The sequence below is a fragment of the Magnolia sinica genome, chromosome 6, assembly GCF_029962835.1.
Source record: "Magnolia sinica isolate HGM2019 chromosome 6, MsV1, whole genome shotgun sequence".
In the NCBI taxonomy this organism is placed as follows: Eukaryota; Viridiplantae; Streptophyta; class Magnoliopsida; order Magnoliales; family Magnoliaceae; genus Magnolia; species Magnolia sinica.
The window spans coordinates 85,110,254-85,135,385 of NC_080578.1; the positions used below are offsets into that span (position 1 = coordinate 85,110,254).

General features: G+C 41.4%; 1 protein-coding gene across 2 annotated transcripts; it reads left to right on the top strand.

Moving 5' to 3' along the window:
• Nucleotides 1–1,385: 1,385 nt before the first annotated feature.
• LOC131248976 (transcription factor bHLH92) lies at nt 1,386–24,914 on the top strand. 2 transcript variants are annotated; one of them, XM_058249511.1, is made up of 4 exons: nt 1,386–1,902; nt 2,979–3,269; nt 24,330–24,436; nt 24,478–24,914. In XM_058249511.1, exons 1-3 carry the CDS (start codon nt 1,534–1,536, stop codon nt 24,417–24,419), a joined length of 750 nt encoding a protein of 249 aa, XP_058105494.1. In that variant the 5' UTR covers nt 1,386–1,533; the 3' UTR covers nt 24,420–24,436; nt 24,478–24,914. The 2 variants fall into 2 exon arrangements, with proteins under 2 accessions (XP_058105494.1, XP_058105493.1); XM_058249510.1 differs by having other exon boundaries at nt 24,330–24,914.
• Nucleotides 24,915–25,132: the final 218 nt, after the last annotated feature.

Genomic DNA, 25,132 nt, shown 5'->3' on the forward strand with positions numbered 1-25,132 from the left:
TACGTGTCGTGCGAAGAGGAGTGCTGACGCTCCTCCAGCTCACACTTGTTATAACGGTTCAAATGAGATCAAAGTTACGTGGGCCGAAATCATATATTTATTATATCTATACTGTTCATCCATTTTTCGAGATCATTTTTGAGCATGAGCCAAAAAATGAATCATATCTAAAGCTCCACTGGACCACACCACAAATAGCAGTGGGGATAATGATTTTCACGGCTAAAATATTTGTAGGGCTCACCATAATGTTTATCTTTTATCTAATATGCTCTTAAGGTCGCAAAGACCTGGATAAAGAGGAAAAACAAATATCATATTGATCAAAAACTTTTGTAACTCCCGAAAGGGTTTCAATGGTAGACGTTCAACCCCCCACTGATTTTTGTAGCGTGGTTGGCCCACTTGCTTTTTGGAGCGGTCTTATTTTTCATTTCAAGCCTTAGGACGAGCTAGCCAAATGAAAAGACGGTTGGGATATAACACATACTTCATTATGGATGGTACATAGAGGTGTACACGAGTCGAACCGAGTCAAGCTTGGCATAGCTTGACTCAGCTTGGCCACTTGCTTATCCTAGCTTGAACTCAGCTTAGCTCGGCTCGGTCCGGTCAGTAGATCGGGCCGAGTTCAAGCCAAGATTGAGCTGAGTTCACCTGTGCAACATTTTTACAAACACATGGATTGCACCTTTAAAATCTCATTGTAAGTAAAACAATAGTAGTGATTTTAAGGTATTTCATCAATCACTTTTTAAGCAACATAAAAATTAAGAAAAAAAATGTATTTGTTTCATATACATACCTTTCTTGCCACCAGCCACACTTTGTTAAGTCATTTCATCGAACACTTGGTGAGCAACATCAATATCAAAGTAATTGAGTCACCAAACCAGTCTGATCCAAGTTCAATTCGAGTTGGGTTCGATCCAAGTGGAGTTGAGCCTCGGCAAGCTCGAAGTCGGTTCAGAAATTTGTTGAGCTCAAAAAATCAACCCGACTCGGTTTAGCTTTTTCTGGTCGACTCGAGAGAGCTAACCGAGCAAACTCGGTTCGTGTACAGCCCTAACGGTACAGCCACTCGGCGTCCTAATATTCGAATACCTAGTGGGCCCCGAAGGCGTACTGCACGGATCTTCCCCCACACCAGGGAAAAGAGAACCGAGAGTAGGATCCGCGAGTAGCTACTGCGCCAGCCGAGAAGGAACGACAAACGTCATTTAAGCACGTGTACAAAGCAAAAGACAAGGTCTTTTGAATATCTCAACCCAATTTTCTCACTTTCCGAATTGACCACGTTTTTCACGGGCTTCAAATCCCCTCTTCCCACGCTTCAAATGGCGGACCGTTATAAAAGCTGCTGAAACGGAAATTCAAAATTCTCCTGGGAAGAGCAGAGCAGCTGAGTTCAAAAGCTGAGAGCAGAGCAAACGATTGAGAGTAGAGCAAACGGAAATTCAAAATTCTCCCGGGAAGAGCAGAGTAGCTGAGTTCAAAAGCAGAGAGCAGAGCAAACGAGACTACCAAAAATCCATGGACCATTTCTTCCACCATGAGATGCAGATGGAGATGCAGATGGAAATGCTCTGGCATGAGATTCCAGAAATCCAGACCCTCCTTCCACGGGTGGCCCCCGATCCGGCTGTCATACAGAGCGCCTTTGTCCAATACACTAGACCAGGTACTGGGTTTTCACTAGAGAATCTGAATTTTCCGCTCAACCACCGGAACTCAAATAGGAGGATGATTGAGATCTTGAGAGCGATGAGGGCCATGCCTGTCGAAAATAGAGAACCCGAGAGCAGTCAGTGCTATCGGCATATGATCAATGAACGTCATAGGAGAGAGAAGATGAGGCAGAACTATACGGATCTGCATTTGATGCTGCCGCCTCGAACAAAGGTGTTTTTCTCCCCCGTGGTTAGAAATTTTGTTGGATTTGTTTTCTTTTCAGCGATAAATTCTCCTGTTTTTCAAACATTTGGGTATTTTATGGATTTCATAAATCAAATGAATGCCGCCAATTTAATAGTCAGACCATAAAAGAAAGGGGATTTTCAGTAATCTGTTGAATCTTTTCTCGAAGAATTTCAGGACTTCTGTTCAGTTACATTTTGTTTTTGTTTTCAATCATACCATATAGAATTAGTTGGGTAATAGTGATTTGTTTCATAGTTTAAAAACTTCATAAAAACTCGAGTCGACTCGACTAGATTTCACCAAGACTTGGAAAACTAGATTTGGTCATGACTCAGTTGAAGCTTGAGAAAAACTCGTTAAAATTCAACTTGGAATAATTCATATATTTATATTTTAAATAGTACTTTTTTTTTTCTGAAAAAATGATAAAATTCATCCAAGTTTTCGAGTTGACTCGACCCAATTGGGCTTTGAGTCGAATCTTTTTATTTTTATAATTATGATTTCTTCTTCTCTGTTTATTCTGCGTGGAATTATTTTCAAAAGAATTATCATTTTTGTCTAATTACTAGTACAAATTTGAAGAAAGACCATCAATTGTCTACAAATGATTGTATTTGGGCAATGGGTAATTTGCATTGGTTATAAAAGCTACTATAAGATTAAGAGTTTTTTGAGGTGATGAACACTAATTTCCTCCTTTGATCTGTACTCAAATTGGACATATGGTGTAACAGTCCGTGATCTGTAGAATTCATCAAGTGGGTCCCACCCATGATCGTCCACAGCAGGAAAACTTCACTGCCCGGGCAGCCTTAACTGTCCAACTCAACCTACAAATGGACAGTGAATACTAGCAATTATCAGCATTGGGTGCAAAAAATTCCAGCAATTGGATGGCTTTAGCAAATCAATGGGGACCCATCAAATGAATGGTGTGGATTGTGGACCACAATGCAATGTTCAAAATTGTGACAATCGTGACCTTTAAAAAAAAATTGGGTCTTTTGGATTGGAATAATTTTAACTCTCATACATTTTGAAAATTCTTGTTGTAGAATGATAAGAACTCCATTGTTCATACAGCAGCTTCACAGCTGCTTAATCTGCAAGCTCTAAAGGAGGAGCTACTAAAGCGAAACAAAGAACTTCAGGCAAGCTTAGAAATGAAAACCAAGAATTCTTCAGAGGTAGCTACGATTGAATTACGGGTTGCAGATCCATCTTCTGGTATCGGATCGATGATTGAGATTATGAAATGTTTGAAGAGCATGGAACTAAAAGTGAGAGCAATCAGATCGAAATCTTTCGGGCAGGAATTTGAAGTGACAGTGGAAATTGAGAAAGAGGTGTGTAAAAATAAGCATCCTTAGTTTTGAAAATATGATCTTTACAGTGGATTAATAGCATTTCCATCACATTTTTTGTTTTCCTTGGAAGATATTGCCTTCTCGATGCGGAATTTTAGAATTTTTTTTTTTCTTTGAGCTGATGAGTGTCTGAAATTGGGCCTTTCCTTTTATAATCTGAATGGATTTTTCCACGTGATTGCAAAATTGGCCTAAGGGGTCGTTTGCCAACCCCGAATCTAGAAATTACTAATGAATTTAAATCTGGAAAACAAATTCTCTGAGAAACCAATTTTATCCATCATGTTTGACAACTGGGAATGAAATTTTGTGGAATCCAGAATCTGTGTTTGGGAACTTGGAACTTGGAATTCATTCATTTGGAAGGTCTATTTTTATATATATAAAAAAATAATGGCATTTGGTCCTGAGAAAGGGTGGGAAATGAATTCCCATGAGAATTCAATTTCCAGAATTTTCTACTTTCTGATTTTTATCTTTAAAATGGGTCGAAAATTTTCCAAAAATGAATTCTCATCCAACGCTCATATTTTTTAAGAGGGGTGAAATGTCTCTCTCAATATTAAAACCCAAAAATATACTATTGAAAATAGCTTTCCCAATATCCAAACACTAGACAATCTTTTTCACTGGGAATTTGTTTCTTAGAAATCAATTCCCTATCCCTTTAAAGATTTCATGGGCCCACACAACCTCTCAAGGACTCGGACGTGAATTAGCTAACGAAGTATCACCAAGTTCTATGGGCCCCACCATGATGTAAGCGTTCAATCCCCACTGTTTTCTGTGGTGGGATCCACTTAAGGTTTGGATCTGCCTCATTCTTTGGGTCATGTCTTAAAATGATCTAACCAGATGGATGAACGGTATGGATACACCGCATACATCATGGTAGGGCTCATGTAACTTCAGTAGCGAGACCAAGGATTCTCTCTTGAATTGTACTTTTCCATTTTGAGGAATGGGATTTGTTTTTCAAGAACTTCATTTTTATTCAGGAAAATATCAATCTTATAGGTTTATTTATTTATTTTTAATTTACTTACCAATCAATGCGCCTTGAGTGTTTTTCAGTGAGTGAAATGATTAAGATGTCCTCATCTTTTTTTTTTTTGAAAAAGTAGTAGGGTGGAGCAATGTGGATTCTGTGTGGTGTATTTACCACATCCAACAGGTTCATCCTACCATGATGTAGGTGTTAACTAATAAATAGGTCAATCTAATCATTAGGTGGGCCACATATAAATTTGAACGGTTTTGGATGGTGGATAATATTATCTGATGTTTGATAGTCTTGATAGTCAGTTTGGCTTGATTTTTAGTTTCTATGATCCACTAGTGTAAAAGTCACCTTTTTAACAAAGTGGAATATTTTAATCATCTTTTACTTTGGAAATATGGAGGCAGTCTTGGTAGAATAGGAAGCCGCAAGGAATTTTCCCATAAACATCATTTGAAAGAAAGCAATATCTTATTTTAAGAAAGGCACGTTTTATAGTGTTTTGTGTTGAGATGTGGTTGAGAGACGTTGACGTCTCTCATTGAAAGACGTCTCTCCCTCCTTTACTCTCTTTCCTGCTGTGGTTCCGCTGTGAGGCCTGATTTTGGTTGGAATCGACCATATGTTTTTTTTCGTCTGGTGTGGTCTATATACGAGGAGGAGCATAGATAAAGAAAGACGTTTTATTCATTCATTCTTCTAAAATATTCTTTTGTGCAAAGTTCTTGTATAAAAAAAATAAAAATGGGAGTAACGTAACTTTTGTAATTTTGATTTCATATTTTTTAGTGAAGGAAAAAAGCTTTTACTACTACTTTGTGGACATTAGCATATTATCCAACTACATAAATTTTTAGTTTAGCTTTTCAACTTTTTGTATGCTCTTATTATTATTATTATTATTATTATTATTATTATTAATTTTTTTTATTTTTTTTTTAAAGTTTATCTTGTCCTACATTGTCCATGTACGAATATTTTTCTATAAAATTTTGTAGTATCATTTTTTAAAAAACTTTTTTTAAAGTAGAAAAGTAGTTAATGTAGTGATAAAAATTCACGATTTGTCTAAGCATGTGCCAACTTGGAACCAATCATCCGTCACAAATTTTGTCTTTCATATCTTTTCATCATTGTTCAGCCGTAGGTTATATACATTAAAAAAAATACCTAAAACGTATTCTTTGCTATACAATTCCGTCTCCTAGACTCACACTAAACTCCCTTATTCACGGGATGTTACAGATTTCAAATGCCTAAAATCTCTCTTAGTTGTTTACAATGACAGCTCACGCCAACACTCTCCCTCAAGTTGATGCATAGAAGTCTCGCATGCCCAACTTGTCAAGTGAGTTGTAGAAGTCCTTGCTAGATACAACTTTTGTAAGGATGTCCGCCTTCACAAACGGAAACCTAATTGTTTTTACTTCAAGATTCTCTTTGATGAAGTGTCGATCTACCTCCACATTTTATTATAATTATGTTGAATAGGATTGTGAGAAATGACAATTGCAGTTTTATTGTCACACGAGATCCATCTCGGAAGTGGGGGCAAACCCGATTTCAGTGAGTAGCTTTCTTAGTTAAAGGAGTTCACAAAGACCCTTAGCCATTCCCCTAAACTCAGCTTCAGCACTTGACAAAGCTACCACTTTTTGTTTCTTGCTTCTCCAGGTTATAAGATTTCTCCCAACAAATATAAAATATCCTGAGGTGGACTTTCTGTCAGTGATATTACCTGCCCAATCCGCATCCGTATATCCATAAACCATCGATTGACTATTATGTTTTGAGAACATAAGCCCCTTGCCCAGGGATGACTTCAAGTATCGAAGTATTCGAATCACTGCTTCCATATGACTCTTACTTGGATTATGCATAAATTGACTTACAACACTTACATCGTATGTAATATCTGGATAAGTATAAGAGAGGTAAATGAGTTTACCAACTAACCTTTGGTATCTTCCTTTATCTGTTGGTACTTGGTCTGGGTATTCTCCAAGCTTGTGATTCTGAACCATAGAGATATCTGCAGGTTTACACTCCAACATCACTACTTCGGTTAGCAAGTCTAATACGTATTTCTGTTGGGAGAGAAATATACCTTACTTAGACCTGGCAACTTCAATTCCCAAAAAATATTTGAGTCCTCCCAAATTTTTCATCTCAAATTCAGTTGCTAATTACTTTTGAGGCAAAGAGATTTCTTCTTCATCATCTACTGTAATAATCATGTCATCTACATAGACTATCAAAGCAGTTACCTTGCCCAACTGATGCTTTAAGAAAAAGTATAGTCAGATTTACTTTGTTGGAAACCATATTTCTTCATTGCCAAGCTAAACCTTCCAAACCGTGCTCGTGGTGATTGCTTCAGTCCGTACAACACTCGTTGTAATTTACACACCACTCCATTCTCTGAAAATGCTGTATATCCTGGAGGAACATCCATATAAACCTCTTCTTGGAGATGACCGTTGAGAAAAACATTCTTTACATCAAGTTGATGCAAAGGCCAATCAAGATTTGCTGCATGAGACAATAACACCCTAACTGTATTCAACTTGCCTACGGGTGAGAAAGTCTCCTGATAATCGATACCATATGTCTGTGTATATCCCTTCGCTACCAGTCTTACTTTGTACCGTTCAATAGATCCATCTGCTTTGTGTTTAGTGGAGAACACCTATTTGCACCCCATGGTTTTTTTTCCTTCAGGTAATGGAACAAGAGTCCATGTATCATTTTTAAGTAGTGCCTCCATTTCTTCCTCTATAGCTTAGGTCCATCTTGGATTTGCCAATGCCTCATGAACATTGGTAGGAATTTGACATATAGAGAGTTCCTGTGCAAATTTCTTTTGAGGTTTAGAGAGTTCCTTGGTGGATACATAGTTAGCAATTGGATACCTCGACCTTTGTTCTTCAATATCTGGAGAGTATCTATTAGGTCGCTTGCCACGATTGTACCTGTGTGGTAAGACATATCCCGCAGAAGCATCATATCATCGGTATGTAAGGGTGTAATAACAGTAGTTACCTTAGGAGTATTCTCAGGAGATGATTCGGCTGACACTTCAGAGGGAGGGGATATAGGTTCGGTCTCAGATGTTGTATGCTCTACATTAGGATATATCTCGGCTTCACAGTTCACAACGCCTGAGTTATCATTTAGCCATCATGCTCCTACGGCTTCTCATGATTCTACCCCTCATTGTAAGCCCCGTATCCTAGACCGTACCGTTCCTTAGACTTCCGCGGTCTTTCCAGTCAAATTCCGGCAACCTTCGACCCTTAACCGGTATTTGCACGCGACCCTAATTCACATGCCATCAACCCGAGTCGACTCAACCCAAGACCTTTACCATAGCGACCGTGCCGTCACCGCAGTTCCGATGCTACGACTCGCGCGCCGAGGCGATACCCTGGTCGGGAGATGTGGGCCAGCGTTCGGTGCGAGGAAAACGCCGCGCGTTGTAAAACTCGAGAGAATCTCTATGAGATGTCACCTCAATCAATCAATCAATCCATCCCATCATGTCAAGTACACATCACCTTTCACCCTTTCCCAAGCAAGCCCCAAAGTCAAAAAGTTCTTACATAAGCCATACTTCTCTTACACCATTAGCCACAAAAGTCAAAAAGCCTCTTACACCCATCACTCATCACATCAACACATCCATCACCCATCCCTCTCTCTCTCCCTTTACAAGTCTCTCTCTCATTTTCAAACTCTCCCAAAAGAAAGAAAAAAATCCATACGTATGAGCCTCTCTAACTCTTCCAAGCTACAAGTGTGGCCCACCTTTCCATCCCTAGATCTCCCATCCTAGCCATCCATTTCTCATCTTCCTCCATCAAAGAGAAGCACAAGGAGCTAAGGAAGCCAAGGGAGCAAGAAGATTAAGCGGTGGGGTGCTTTGATAGGGTAGTTTTAATATTTTTTTAGATGGGCCAAGTGAGGCCAACCGATCAATGGTTTGGATCTCACTTTGGACCCTAAGATGTGGCCGATGGCCTACTTGGATCATCATGATCATTCCATGATGGGGCCATTCTCCATGGACCCTATCATGATGTTTATTTTCCTTGCATACTTAGGGTCATCTAGACCGTCTATTTTAGTGGAGAAGGGATCTCCACCGTTGGATTTCAATTTAATGGGCCCACATGTAATGTGACCCACTTGATGTATGATTTAGTGCAAGGGAGGGCCCATAGTGCCGGAGTCCCTCCATCACGCGTGTCCCACTTTCTATCTCTCTCTCCCTCTCTATTTCATTTTTTATGTGATCATAACTTGGTTGTATGGCCCACTTGGATGGACCCCACCCTGGGGCATGTATTTTATCAAAAACATCTAGAAGTGGGGCCCACCTTATATGTGTTGTATCCACACATCCATCATGAAGTGGCCCACGTGAGCAAGCCCACAGCTGTGAGAATCCGTCCAGCGTCACTGTTAAAACACAAGTAGTAGCTTGTTTCCAAGCTCATGGGGTGGCCCACTCATATAAGCCCCATCTTGATGTATATTTTTAATCTATACCGTCCATTCCTTTACTTAACTCATTTTAGACGTTGAGTTGAAAACTGAACTCAATCCGATGTTCTGGTGGGCCACAGCATAGCAAACGGTGGTTGTTACCGTTAAAAATTCACCTGAGGTTTTAATGCACCAAAAGATATTGAATATTGGGCTTGTTTGGCTTGTATTGAGATATGGGAAATAATGGCGAGGTTGGATTCATCTGATGCAGGCCCTACACGTGAAAAACTGTAAAAAAATTGGTTTTCTTTAAAAAAAAAAATTAAAACAAGCAGCAGCCGCTGCTGCTGCCAGAGGTGCAGGTAGCGCCTGCGCGCGTTGTAGGCGGACTGGGCAGCGGCCATGGCTCTAGCCGTGGGCCCCACCTTGATGTTTATTTGCCATCCAACCCGTTCAAGAGGTAGGCCACTCCCAGTAGTGGGCCCCCTCCAAATTTCAGCTCCATATAGTGCTCAAGTGGCCCACACCGTAGGAAACAGTGGGATTGAACCTCTACCATTGAAACCCCTTTTGGGTCCACAGAAGTTTAGGATCAATATGAAATTTGTTTTTCCACTTCAATCCAGGTCTGCGTGACCTTCTCAACAGGTTGGATGGAAAGCAAACATTATGGTGGGCCCCACGTGGAGCCCACAGTGATATATGTGTTTCACTTCCCACTGTGATTATGTGTTATATCCCCACCATCCAGGGGACGGTGGGCGTGTATGTGTGCGTGTGCGTGTGCGTGTGTGTGTGGATGTGTGCGTGTGTGTGTGTGTGTATATATATATTATATTATATTATATATATAATATTGTATATACTACATATAAAATATATATTATATTATATAAAATTTGTGATGGTTGGCCTTCATGTGGACCCCCACCATGAGGCAGGTGCTGCATCCAATCTATCCATCCATTTTAAAAAGCTTATTTTATGGCATGGGCATGAAGAATGAGCCAGATCCATTGTCTAAGTGGACCCCACCTTGGCATGTTGTAAGGCCCATTAAAATGTATTGGGGCATATGAGTTGAGGCCCATTTGATGTACATATGGGGTCCAATTGGTGTGGCCCATTTGATACACATAAGGCCCATATTATGAGGCCCGTTGTGATGTATTTTAAGGCCCACGGGTTATGGCCCATTGCAATGTACATAAGGCCCATTGGTGCGGCCCATTGATGTGGCCCACTTGATGAATATAAGGCCCATGTGATTTGGCCCATTTGATGTATTGAAGGCCCAATGGGATATACCTACGGACCATTGCAATGTGTGACCCCAACATAGTTTATGCAATGATGTTTACGACGGGATATGCCTTGGGAGCAATGGTGGTTTGACGTCCACATTGCAAGTATAGTGTTGGTTAAATGTCCGCATTATAACCTTCCCTAGGGCCCATTGTTAGGCCCGTACATGTAATGTGTAGGCCGTATAAGCCTATCTTCGTTATGAACTGCATCATTTACCATATAACCTACTTAGTATAGTCCCATGATTCACGATCATATGCATCATATGTATGCTTGATATGAGGAGTGACTGATCATAGCATATGCCCTCGGGCAGATTGTTTATGGGCTCCCGGATAGGCGGTGCTGTCCTGCATGAGCGCACGATACGCGCAAGATTGCTGCATGACTGGATAGTGTGATTCATGCATTCGCATTGTGTGATATGGTACTGTACGCCCTAGCGACATCAGGGCCGTAGCCTCCACAGGCGTATCGTGGTTGGCAGGATTGGATACCGAAAATATTGTTCTACATGGGGTGCTATAGATATCCCTTAGTGAAAGTCCCTAAACCCTTATGGTACCAAGAGGTTGCTCCAACGTCTAGACTGAGTGGGTGCATGAGCGCTGAGTGCCGATTACTAGACGGTTGCGCTTTCCACTATGTCGTGGTCGGTTGGGAGGGGGTGCGGCCTTATCCGCCCGAGAGGAGGGGGCAATGCTAGGCTGAGTCTAACCAGCTCGAGGAATGGGTCCGCTATTGACGAGCCGAGCCCGATATTGGTAGGCGGATAGTGAGGTCTTTTCCACTCACCTTATTGCGCGCGACGGGGCGGCAATCTGGCTTGGAGTGTACTAGACCCTAGTGATATTTCAGATTTTGAGTCGTATTGACATGTGGACTTAGATGAGGATTTGTATGCTTGAGTTGCATTTCGCATTGCATGGCTTTGGTATGGCCGACATCATTCATGCTTTGCACCACATGGCCTTGATATGGCTAATGGTATTCTTGGCTTTCATCAGCATGTTTCGCATTACTCTGATACTGCATAACTACATTACCACCTTGAGCACACACTTTCACCACCCTCTAAGCTTTCTATAAGCTTATGCACGACTGTTGCGTGCAGGTGACGTTGGATCGCAGCAGCGCTGAGGCTTGAGCACGTGGCGGATTATTTTGGAGTTTTGTTCATCATCATTGTATTTCCCTTTATGCTCATTGTACTTATAAAGTTTTTGATCATAGTGGAAATGCGATGGAGTTTTTTTGGTTATTGTTTGTGGGTTGTGCCTTTGGTTATGCTTATTACGAATCAAACTGATGTTGAAAATCCTCCTCGTAGCATCCCAGGATTGGAACCTGGCGAATGGGCGCTGGGAGCCGAGAATGGGGTTCTACGGAGGCTGTCGGCGTCAGATTCGGCGATCGAAAATTTTGTGAGCCCGGTTTCTGAGTTTGGGGCATGACATTCATGTTCACGTGGCCCCTCATGTCTGAAACAATCAAACTCATTCGGCATCTCATGTTGGAACCAATTCAACTCTTCCCCGAAAGAGGAGAAGTAGGTGCTGAAGAGGAAAAAAACATATTAGTCTCCAAGAATTGGACATCCATTGTCACATAGAGTCTGCGAGTGGTAGGATCATAGCATCGGTACCCTTTTTAATGGACGCCTTATCCCAAAAACAAACACCGACATGCACACGGATCAAGTTTAGTGCGCTGGTTCTTGTGGAGATACACATAGACGACACACCCAAAGATGGGAGGAGGAAGCATCAGTGCGGTAGGTAGTGATACATAAGTAGAAAGACATTGGAGTGGTGTCTGAAAGGATAAAACCTTGGAAGACATTCGGTTGAGAAGATGGACAGCAGTTGAGACGGCATCGGACTAAAACCGTTTAGGCATATGAGCACCAATATGCAAAGCATGAGCAGTCTCAAGAACATGTCTATTCTTCCTCTTGGCGACACCGTTCTGTTGAGGTGTTTGTGAGCATGAAGTTTCATGAATTAAACCATGTTGAGTAAAGTACGCTTTAAGGTGCTTATTGACATATTCACCGCCATTATCAGAGCAGAGAACCTTCATGGTGGCACCGTACTGAGTACCAACCATAGCATGGAATGTTTCAAAGGCACTGAGAACCTCATCTTTGTGTTTCATCACATAGAGCCATGTCATACGGGTACAATCATCCACAAAAATAACAAACCAACGAAAGCCAGACATATTAGTAACAGGTGAGGGCCCCCATACATTAGAGTGAATTAACGAAAATGGAGTGTCACTTTTATTCATACGTAATGGATAAGTAGCGTGATGGCTCTTAACCAAAATACAAGTGTTACATTTCAAATTAGAAGTCTGTAAATGCTTAAATAGATCAGGAAAAACATACTTAAAATAAGGAAAAGATGGGTGTCCCAAGCGTTGATGCCACAACCAAAGTAGTGTCTCTTTATCAACATGCGGATGGTTCATGTTATTGGCCTGGCCGATACTGATGTCTTCCACATAATATAATCCCCGCTCTTAATGCTACGTCCAATTATCTCCTTGGTGAGAATATCCTGAATAAGACAAAAGTTTGGATAAATAAGTACAACACACCCAAGGTCTGCAGTAAGCTGACTTACAGACAATAATTTATGGGATAGAGACAGAACAAGTAAAGTATTAGATAAATGCAAGGGTGGAGATAAGGTCACAGAGCCAGCTCTAGTGACTGGTGAGATAACACCATTTGCATTGGCTATGCTGGTGCATCGCGGAAGAGAGGTCTAAGAGAAGTCCAAGGCAGCAAAGATCATATGTTTAGTGGCCCCCAAGTCAAGAAGCCATGCACTACAGTTCACATCTCTATGGGAGGTAAGAAGAGCAAGACCAGGGATACCTGAGTTCAAGTTAGGACGAGCATCTGTGGACGTTGCAACTGGTTGTACAAGAGAAGGATGGGGCTCTGCAGCAGCAACAACAGCTGTGCCTGAACTTCCATTAGTTCCGGTTCCATCAAGACGTTTACGGGCTTGAAGATCATGCCACCAATCAGGGTACCCATGCAACTTAAAACAATTTTCACGTATGTGTTTCTGGTTTCCACAATGAGAACATTTTTCCGCATCAGTAGAATTTTGGGTCTTGGAAGATTTACTAGGGGCAGAGGTGCTTACAGTAAGGGCTTTGGAGGCCAAGACAGCCCCCTGGAGCCCATCGGTGTCATGGGAAGTCATAACCTGTTGTCGAATAGCCTCCCGTCTAACATGCACATACGCTTGTTCGACAGTAGGAAACGGTTTCATTTGTAAAACATCAGCCCGTATTTTGTCTAGCCGATCGTCAAGACCATACAGAAACACATAAACACGGTCTTCTTGGAAGTGCTGAATATCAATAGAGCATTCCATAGGATTTGGCTGGCGAAAATCAATTTTACGCCATAAACCCTGCAACTCAATGTAATATTTTTCCAGCGAGCTAGCGGCTTGCTTCAGTCGTGTCACACGCCATCGAAGATCATACACTTGTGAGGTATCATTACCATCAAAGAAGGTAGTTGCAATGGAATCCCAAACCGCTTTTACCGTAGGAAACTGAATAAAATTGCTAATTAAGGATGAATCCATGAAATAAATTAACCAACCTTTAACAATGGTGTTATCGGTGCGCCACTTGCAAAAGGAGGGATCCGTTGGTAGCGGCTGGGGAAAATCGCCGTTAATGTACCTCAGTTTGTTCTTGCCAGAGATATACATCTCGACAACCTGGGACCACAGTGCATAGTTGGAACCATCCAACTTAATGACGATCGGAGCAGCAGATGTTTCAGTGGTGATGTTGGGGTCCGAGCGCTGTTCAAAACCTCGGTCATCTTTGTAGTTAATTCAAGGATAGAGTCAGAGAGATTGGACATGTTACCAGAGGAGTTCGGAGCATCAGAGTTTGCCATGAATGGAGGTATGGTTAGGGTGCAATACAGGAAGTCTGAACTCGTTTGTCTTTGATACCATGTCACAAATTTTGCCTTTCATATCTTTTCATCTTTGTTCAGCCGTAGGTTATATACACTAAAAAAAAAACCTAAAACCTATTCTTTGCTATACAATTCCGTCTCCTAAACTCAAGCTAAACTCCCTCATTCAGGGGATGTTGCAGATTTCAAATGCCTAAAATCTCTCTTGGTTGTTTACAATAACAACTCACACCAACATCATCATCATAAGTCTACCACTATTTAGATGCTCTTACCTAAGAATTAGACTGGTCTAATCATTAGGTGGGCTCCAGTTTCAAAACAAATTCATGACTGAAAAGTACTTTGATGAAGTTTTCTTAACCTGACAATTTTTCTTGACATTTTTGCCAATTTGCTAAATGGACATTTTGTCACGCCCCAAACTCGGAAGCCGGGCTCACAAAATTCCCGATCGCCGAATCCGGTGCTGACAGCCTCCGCAGTACCCCATTCTCGACTCCTAGCGTTCATACGCCAGATTCCGATCCTGAATGCTACAAGGGGAATTTTTTTTGTACATTTAACTCGTAATAAGCATAACCACAAGCATACCCAAATCACAAAGGCAACATCATCATCACATATCCACTAATATAAACATTTGAATTCAATGCTGAAAGGGAAATACATAAATCGAAAATCAAGCTCCAGAAGACCGCTGCACGCTCCAAGCTCAACACTGTTGCAACCTAACATCACCTGCACGCATCTATCATGGATAAGCTTATAGAAAGCTTAGAGGGTGGTGTAAGTGTGTGCACAAGGTAAGTGTCAAGTATTCAACGTAATGCCATAGTCATACAATACCAAAAATACTGGTAATTCATAAAGCATACCATATCGGAATAAGAAGAAATATTGACAAGATCATGAATTATCAGGGTAAACAGAAATACTGACAAGATCATGACAAGATCATAAATCATACGATAACAAAGTAAGTGGAAATACAGACAATTCCATGAGTCAATCAATATCAGAATACACAATATAGAACAGCTATGCAAATGAGGAGTCGTAAAGAGCCAGGTATCAGATGCCAAGGATGCGATGCAATATGCAATTCCTGATGAGTCCATGAATAGCATCAGTCGTATTTGGACCATATAATGCAAAAACATATAACCCAAAATGTCATATGCCGTGAATGTAATGCAATATGCGGTACAAATGAAACGACCATACTGGAGTGTGTAGTCGGGATGATAGTACGTAATATCGCAGGCTATGAGGTCCATTACAAGAGACTTCTATCCAAACCAGTCCCATACCTAAATTTGGATAGTTAGACCCAATGTGGTAAACTCCTGATCTCAGGTTAGTCGCATGCCCAATCGAAATCCTGGCCATGCGAAGGTACATAGCAATTAGTTGTGCACCACCAGCCCGAGTGGATGGTGAATGAAATGAATGCATGAGTATGCAACTCGTACTTAATAGGTCCACATGTTAATACGGTTCCTCTCTGGGATCATCACTGGGGTTTGGTACACTCCAAATGGCATTATCGCTCTCCTAGCCGCATAGTCCAAGTTAGCGTAAGAAACCTCACTATCCGCCTGACCAATAGTCTGCCAATACCTATCCGCCATGTCGATAATGGACCCATTCACGAGCTGGTCAAACTCAGCCTGGTATTGCCCCCTACCCTCAGGCGGGTAAGGCCACACCCCCTCCCAACCAACCACGACACAGTGGGAGACGCGGCCTCCTAGTATTCGGCACTCGGGCGCTCATGTATCCACTCGGTCTTGACATTGGGGCGTCTCCTGGCCACGAAGGTTTAGGAATTTTCACCCAGGGACATCTATGGCGCCCGTATGTTAGAACCAAACATTTCTGGTGTCCCATTTGGCCATTCACGATATGTCTGTGGAGGCTACGACCCTGATGTCGCTAAGGCATACAGTAATCATAATGCGAGATGCATGACTCATACAATCCAGTCATGCATCAATCCTGCGCATACCTCATGCTCATGTGAGATAACCTCCGCCTATCAGGGAGTCTCATAACAACATACTCAATGACATATGCAATGATCAACCACATCTCATAACAAACATGTAAATGATGCGTATGGGCATGTATCATGATGCTATGCTGTCACATACTCATAACCGGTATCAACAATCGGTATCGACAATCGACCTCGACAATGTGGACATTTAACCAACATTGCCCCCAAGGAATGGCCCACATAGAGCCAAACATATAATGGACCCACGGCCTCACACAAAGGCCTGATATACAACACAGTGGGCCTTACTCAAGGGACATATATACACAACAGGCGGGCCCTGCTCATGGGCCTCAAATACATGACATGTGGGCCCTACACATGGGTCTCGAATACATCGAATGGGCCATGCATCATGGGCCATGAATACATCACAATGGGCCTTTCTCATGGGCCTAACATACATCATAATGGGCTTTTCTCATGGGCCTAACATACATCATAATGGGCTCAACATACATCATAATGGGCTCCATAGCCCGGTCCTCAAATGCATCCTAATGGGCCTCATCTCATAGGCCTCATATATATCATATTAGGCCTTAAACACGGCCTGAATGCACATCACAACGGTCCTTAAATACGAGCCGCATATACATCGCATTGGTCTCAACAATCGGCCTCAATATTCGGCCTCAATACTCGAAATTGACATCGGGATTTGCCTCGATAATCGGTACCGATAATCAACATGTATAAACAAGGCGGGGTCCATAAATGGACAACTAATCAACAATAATGTAAAGATCGGCTCTCGGCCGTGGTTATATCAATCCGATAGCACGGAGCCATCTATCTATGACGAATGCGCCCTACTTATGTGGGTTAACCCACGAAGAGAATGGGCCTAATAAGGCCTAAGGGAAGGTTATAATGAGGACATCTAACTGTCATTGCCCATCAATGTGGATATTCAACCAACATTGCTCCCAAGTAGTGGCCCATGTAGAGTCAAACATAAGGTGGGCCTAAATATCCAACAGGTGGCCTTAAATAGTCATCACAGGTGAGCCTTACACATGTAGCAGAAGGGCCTACACATCACGGTGGGTCGATACATTGGGCCGCACCATTAGCCTAATATGCACCTCAGGTGGGTCGCATCATTGGGTCACATCAATGGGTGTCAATCTAACAAGTGGGCCGCATCAATGAGCCGCACTAATTGGCCTTATGCACATCAAGTGGGTTGCATCAATGGGCCGCACAAATGCACAATAGGTAGGCCCTACACATGCAGCAGATGGGCCCCACCAGATGGTTAGCGTGGATATAGAATGCATACATCTAGTGGGTCACACATCCCACGAACGGTGAGTAAAACATACATCGAGGCTGACCCTATATGACCTAGACGGTTAGGGTGGAACATATGAGGTGGGCTCTGCTCACGGGTTCCAAATACATTACAATGGGCCTTACCAAATGGGCTTTGAATACATCTCAATGGGCCTCAACCCATGGGCCCTGATATATATCATAATGGGATGCCTGCCCTGGATGGCGTAGATAAAAATACATCATGGTGCATCCCATCTAAATAGTTGGACAGTATGGATATAAAAACATATATATCATGTGGGATCCATGTGTACAACGAACGTATCAAGGTGGGCCTCACACAGATGAGCTGCATGGAACGAAATACATGTCACATGGGTTCTACATCCCACGGCCAGAGATTGGGCGGTGAGGATAAATAAATACATCATGCTGGCCCACACTACATATGGACAGTATGCTTATTCAACACATATAATATCATATAGTAAGGAGGGCCCCATCGTCTAGTAGCTGCTGGACGATGTGAATAAGGATTGCATGCATCAAGATGGGCACCTCGAATGGACCACAAAATACATCAAAGTGGGCCTCCTATACATTAAGGTGGGCCCCACTGGACGGGCCACAATACATTAAGATGGGCCTCCTCACATGGTCATACGTACATCAGATGGGCCACACCAATACGCCCTATGTATATCAAACAGGCCACACCCAAATAAAAGTGATGATAATGATTTCCACCATTTAAGTTCCTAATGTCCACTATAACATATGTTTCCCATCCAACATGTTCATAAATTAATGTAATGATAGATGAAGTGGAACAAATATCAGCTTAATAGGAAACTCCCATGGCCCTTAGAAATTTTGAACGGTGGACGTCATTGTCCACTACCTTGAATGGTGGGGTCCACTTGAACTTTAGATCTGACTTATTTTTAGTCTCAAGCCTGTTAAGACAAGCTTGCCAAATGATTGGACGGTTTGGATGCAACACATGCATCAAGGGCGGGGTCCACATGAGCTATGGATCTGACTCATTCTTTAGCTCACGCCATGAAATGAGCTTTCAAAATGGATGGACAGCTTGGATGCAACACATGCATTATGGTGGGTCCCATGAAGGCCCACAATCATGTACATATAATATAATATAATATAAAATCTATATATAATATATATAATATATACAATATAATATATATATATATACACACACACACACGCACACACACATCAGCCCCACACGTGGGGTGGTCCCACTGTCTAGGTGTGGACGGTGTAAGTAAAACACATACATCACTGGTGGGTTCCACGTGGGGCCCACGATAATGTTTAAATGCTGTCCAACCTGTTGGTTAGGTCACGCTGACCTGGATGGAAGGAAAAACAAATTTCCTATTGACCCAAAACTTCTGTGGTGACCCAAAAAGGGGTTCCAATGGCAGCCGTTAGACCCCACTATTTCCTGTGATGTGGGCCACCCGAGTCCTAGATCAGGCTGATTTTTGGAGTGGGTCCACTTGGGGAAGTGGCCCACCCGATGAATGGTGTGGATATCAAATATACATCATGGTGGGGCCCACAGCATGGGTCATGGGTCCCTGCCTTTCGCCCGCTTGTAATGACGCTGCAGCGTCTTGCTTCAGCAGCAGCAGGCGCTGCCTAATGTTTATATATTTTTTTGAAAAAAAATAGAATTTTTAGGGTTTTTTGTACATGGGGCCCACATCAGGTGAATCTAACCCATTTAGTGCATTCCATGTCTCAAGACAGACCAAACAAGCCCAATTTTCAATATGTTTTGGAGGTGTATAGAGATCAAAGTGCATTTTAACGGTGAAAACTATTGTTTTCTAAGCTATGGCCCGCCAGATAGTCAGATTGACTTCATTTTTCAGCTCAACGCCTAAAATGACATGGGGAATAGAATGGATGGCGTGGATTGGATTGATACATCAAGTTGGGGCCTGAAGGAGTGGTCCATCCAAAGTTGAAAAATCAAACTAACGCTTTTGTTTACTTGTCAGTACACAACACTGTCAGTTCACTCTTCACCTTATGGCATCGTCCAGCGTCCCTGGACGCTGGACGGTTGGATCACACATATATTTAAGGTGGTCCCCACCACAGATATGCTATCAGGGTGGGCTACCAATGTTTGGATGGGGTGGATAATACACACATGACTGGTGGGTCCCACGTCCAGCACCAAAAGAGGAGAGGGAGAAATAGAGAAAAGAAGGAAAATTTGGTGAAAATAGGAGGGACCCCACTACTATGGGCCCCTCTATACAACACATATATCAAGATGAGTCCCACATATGTGGCTCTCAAATCACAAATCAAGTAATAAAATCACCCACCTCAAGATCTCTCCTTCCTTCTACCGCCAATGCATGATAGAGTCCCAAATGGACAATTTCAATGGTTGAGATGGGCTTAGGACGGTGGGATCGGGTGGTAGAAAGGTGGGTCACACTACTCTCTCCCATGGAAGCCATGGACGTGAGTTGCTCCCATAGAGCTTGGGAGAAATGAGAGAGAGAGATGATGGGAGAGAAGTGATGGTGAGTGATGTAAGTAGGTACTTTCTTGTAAGAAAATGTTGACTTTTGGAGAGGGTGGTTGTACTTGGGGATGGGTGTAAGTGATGGTGAGTGATGACAGTATACTTGACATTTGATGTGATGGATTCTCTTAGGATTTGCAACACGAAGCGTTTTCCTCGAACTGAACGAGGGTCCACATCCCCCTGCCAGGGTACCAGATCGGTATGCAAGACGCGACGTTGGAACTGCGGTGACGGTGCGGTTGTAATGGTACAAGTTTCGGTTCGAACCGACTTTAGTATGCGGGACTCGGTTTAGGATCGCGCGCAAACGTTGGATACGGGTTGAGGGTTGCCGGAATTCGTCCGAAAGGACCGCGGAAGCCAACAGAACGGTACGGACTAGGACACGGGTCTTACACATTTTACCATCGTAATTAGTTATTGAGATATTTTTGGTCATCCTCCGGATGATGGCTAAGATCATTCATATGGGGTTGAATTTATTGGGACTTGTGGAAGCACACCGAGATGAATCAAACAAGGTATTCACAATCGCACAATCAAATTCAACAAAGAACACTCCAAATTTAAGTGAATTTTTTTTTTTGTGAAAAAACCCCATGATACAGTGATAATGCACTATGAATAATAAAGTTATAAGAGATGAAACCTTACCAATGTGAATCCCTAAGAGAAACGCCCTAACTTTTTCTCTCTCTAAAACTATCTCAAACCTTTAAGCATGAGCCTTAACCCTAATCCCGATTACACCTATATATTTAAGGTAAAATGGAAGTAGAAACGAATCATGCAAAAATGCACAAAACTATGTAATCTGTCGACCTGTCGAGTCGACGAGTCAAAACGCTTTGATCAGTTGGTTCAACTTGTTAACTAAAGTTTTCGACATATCGAAAATTCCAAAATCTATTCAGAAAATTTTGCCAAAAATATGAATATTTTCGATATCCTTTGACCTGTCGACCAAACTATCGACTGGTTGATGGCCCCTGTTTCAGCATAGATTTGAGGCATACGATTTTCAATAATCTCCACCATGACTCTAATATTCATGCTACAATACGCCATATTTGATCCTACACATCTACTTCATCTTCATCATAGTTCCATAATCATTGCTTCTCATGCATACTTTATCTTCACTCTATCTTTGCCAGATCATGAGAAGTCACACAGAACTTGAATTTCTTTGCAAGAATCACCTTTGTAAGCATGTTAGCTGCATTCAAGCTTGTGTGGATCTTCTCAATAGTCACATCTCATTCCTCAAGCACTTGTCGAATAAAATGACGACGCACATCAAAAGGTTTAGTTTTAGAATGGTAAATCGAGTTTTTCACCAAATTGATTGCGTTTTCGCTGTCACAATTAAATGACACAATCTCCTGCTGAAGCTCCAATTAGTTTATCATTCCTCTCAACAAAACCGCTTCCTTGAATGCTTTTGTCACTGCCATGTACTCAGCTTCGATTGTAAAAAAAGCCACCGCATACTGAGGCTTTGACATTCAACCGATTACTCCACTCACCAACACAAATGAGTAACCAAAAGTCGACCTTCTATTATTCATATTGTCCGTGCAATCTTAACCTACATAGCCTACTAACTTGTCCCCTGATTTTCGAATGCCAATACGTAGTCTTACGTACTTCGAATATATCGAAGTAGCCATTTCATTACATCTTAGTGTTGCTTGCAAGGTTACATATTTATTTGCTAACAACACCTACCACATGTGAAATATTTGGTCTTATACAGACCATGACATACATTAATCATAGCCTACTCCTCTTCATGTTTATGCGTATATCAATACCAAAAACCTTCTTTGTAACCTCCATACCTTTTATCCTAAATGTCCCTAATAATCGAGCCTTTAGTATGTCAATCTTCGATATATTATGACTGACAATAAGCATATCATCAACAAATAATACCAAGATAATAAACTTCTTACCAATCAATGTCTTGAAATAAACATAATGATTATACTCACTTCTGGTAAACTTCTACTCATCATAAAATAATCAAATTTCTTATACCACTACCTATGTGACTGTTTCACTCCGTATAATGACATATTCAACCTATAAACCTTATTCTCTGCCCTTTGTATTTTGAATTATTCTGCTTGCTTTATGTAAATTTGCTCTTCCAATTCTCTATGTAGAAAAACAGACTTCACTTAATGTCTTGAAATAAACATAATGATTATACTCACTTCTGATAAACTTCTACTCATAATGAAATAATCAAATTTCTTATACCACTACCTATGTGACTGTTTCACTCCGTATAATGACATATTCAACCTATAAACCTTATTCTCTGCCCTTTGTATTTTGAATTATTCTGCTTGCTTTATGTAAATTTGCTCTTCCAATTCTCCATGTAGAAAAATAGACTTCACATCCATCTGTTCCAGCTCAAGATTGTATTGGGCAACCAAGGCCAATACGAATCTAATAGATACTTGCTGCACCATAGGCGTGAAGATATTAATGAAGTTGATACATTCTTTTTGAGTATATCCCTTCACTACCAACCTTTCCTTGTACATATCATGTTTTTTCCTGAAGATCTATTTGCACCTAATTGCTTTACGGTAGATGGGAAGCTCTACTAGTTCCTACATCTCATTCTTGTACAAGGAGTCTATCTCGTTGTGCATTGTCCCTTTTGACTTTTCGTCATCTATGTCATCAAGAGCCTCCTGAAAAGTAAACCGATCCCTATCATCTATAATGAGAGAAAGTGCAATACGTGAGTGATTCCTGTATCTCGTCAATAACCTATAATCACTTGGTGGATTCCTTCTCCCAAGTGGCAACTCCACCTACTCGTGTACCTCTGTCTATATTTCAGTATCATCGTCAATATTTTCTGTCTATCTGAACATCTAAAATCGATTTTTATGCTTTATTGTACTCATCCTTACGGAACATGGATCCCTCATTAAATTTTACATCACGACTAACGATTATTTTTCGTGTGACCCAGTCATATAGCTTATACCATTTCATACAATCATTATAGCCGATAAAGGTCCAACTCATCTCTCTTAACGGACGGTACATGAAAGTAAGCATCGCAATCAAAGACTCGCAACAATTGCAGCTTCAAATACAAACAATTCTCAAGAGACTTATTCGCATAGACATTATCTAACTTTGCCCATGTATCAGTAACAGTCTTCTCTCTTATAACATTGTAGAGGACCTCATCCGTTAGACTTAATTAGATTGAGATATTTGTTTTTTTAATCTAATTTGTTTCACTTTTTTTCTTTTATAGTTTTCCGTCGCTTTCTAAGGAGTGTGTCTTCCAATCCTTATTGAACTAGAAGATCTTTCATCTTCACATTCAATAGTTCAGAGTTATTTTTCCCAAAATACTTCATTATATATAAGTTATAGATACTTCGTCTTCAAATTCGATCTATTTTCCAACATTATCTATGATACCACTTGTTGGGATTCACGGAAGCACAAAAACAGGAATCAAACAAGGTAACCATAAGCGCACAAGCAAATTCAATAGAGAACACTCCTAATTTACATGAAAAAATCTTTGTGGGAAAAAACCAAAGCACAAAGCAATAATGTGTTATAAATAACAAAGTTACAAAAGATAAAGCTTTACCGATTAGAAGCTCCGAGAGAAAAGCCCTAGCCTTTTTCTCTCTCTAAAATTATCTCAAACTTTAAACACGTCTAACCTGAAATCTAATCCTACTTACATCCATATATTTAAGTTAAAACAGAAATGGAAACAAATCGTGCAAAAACACATAAAACTACACAAAGTATGACAGTTTCGATCGGTCGGGCCGACCTGTTGTAATCGAAGGCTCTAAAAGTTGTCCAGATAATTTTGCCAAACATCTGAATATTTTCGATCTCCTTCCACGTGTTGACCAGACAATCAACCGGTCGATGGCCCCTCTTTCAGCGTAAATTTGAGACACCTGATTGTCAACAGAATTTTAGTGAAAGGCCGAGATCTCATACACGTGTGCTGCTTGTGTAGAAACTGAATGCTTACTTTATTCTGCCTCAAATTCCTCTGAGGTGGCCCACCTATAATCACCAATGACCCTTGGATGGGAGGAGTTCCCGGTAGATTAAAAATAGACGGTCTACAATTAAAAATGGTTTTACCGTCCACTTTGCAATTACTTGATGACGTCCAAGATCCGGTCAAGAGAATTTTAGGACCATGTGCAATAAACAGTGGGCCTCTCCTATCCAATGGTCCACATACTCATTATGTGGGCTCACATGATCTCTCTCTCGTTTTCAATAATCTAATCATTTTGCTTTTCTTTTCAAATTGCTACGTGAGAGAGAAGGGTGCAGAGAATGCTCTGGTTGAAATGTTGAGAGAAAGCTCGAGCTTGATTTCGTGGAAGCAACCGACAATGCAGCAGTTGGGAATTTGAACTTCTGGAAAGGAGAGGTGGCATAGGCGAATTCGTCGCCTTTTTGACGTTGATGCAGCTCGAAATTGCTTGGAAGAGGGCCGTTGGTGCGGAGCGCTGAGAAGCTTCCTTTAGAAAGAGCATTGTGTACGTGTGCCATAGCGTGCTGTGTAAACTCTGTGGGCCCCACCGTGATGTAAGTATTTGATCCACGCCGTCCATTCATTTTTTCAGATAATTTTATGGTAGCCCAAATTTGAAGCATATCCAAATCTCAAGTGGGCCACTCCATGGGAAACAGTAGGAATTGAACACCTAACGTCGAAAGCTTCTTAGGGGCCACAGGAGTTTTGGATGCCATTATCCCAACCGTTTCCTGTGGTGTCGTTCACTTAAGGATTAGATATGCTTTAATCTTGGACTCGTGCCCTAAAATGATCTGGAAAAATGGTTGGACGGCTTGGATAATGACGCATACATCACGGTGGGCCCCACATAGTTTACTCAGCATGCTAGAGTGTACTCAGCTTGATCCAAAACTTTTATGGCCACCAAAATGTTTTTAATGGTCAACGCTCATTCAACACTGTTTCCTGTAATGTGGTCCACTTGAGATTGGGATATATGTCATTTTTGGTCTCATATGGTAAAATTATCTGTAAAAATAGATGGACGGCATGGATGAAACACATACATCATGGTGGGGCCCACATAGCACCCACCACCAGCCATTG

Bases quoted from the DNA above. Each gene is read 5' to 3' on its own strand.
- LOC131248976 (XM_058249510.1), top strand. From the start codon at position 1,534: ATGGACCATTTCTTCCACCATGAGATGCAGATGGAGATGCAGATGGAA. The intron at 1,903-2,978 runs GTGTTTTTCTCC...TTCTTGTTGTAG, and splicing joins TGCTGCCGCCTCGAACAAAG to AATGATAAGAACTCCATTGT. The intron at 3,270-24,329 runs GTGTGTAAAAAT...GTGAGAGAGAAG, and splicing joins CAGTGGAAATTGAGAAAGAG to GGTGCAGAGAATGCTCTGGT.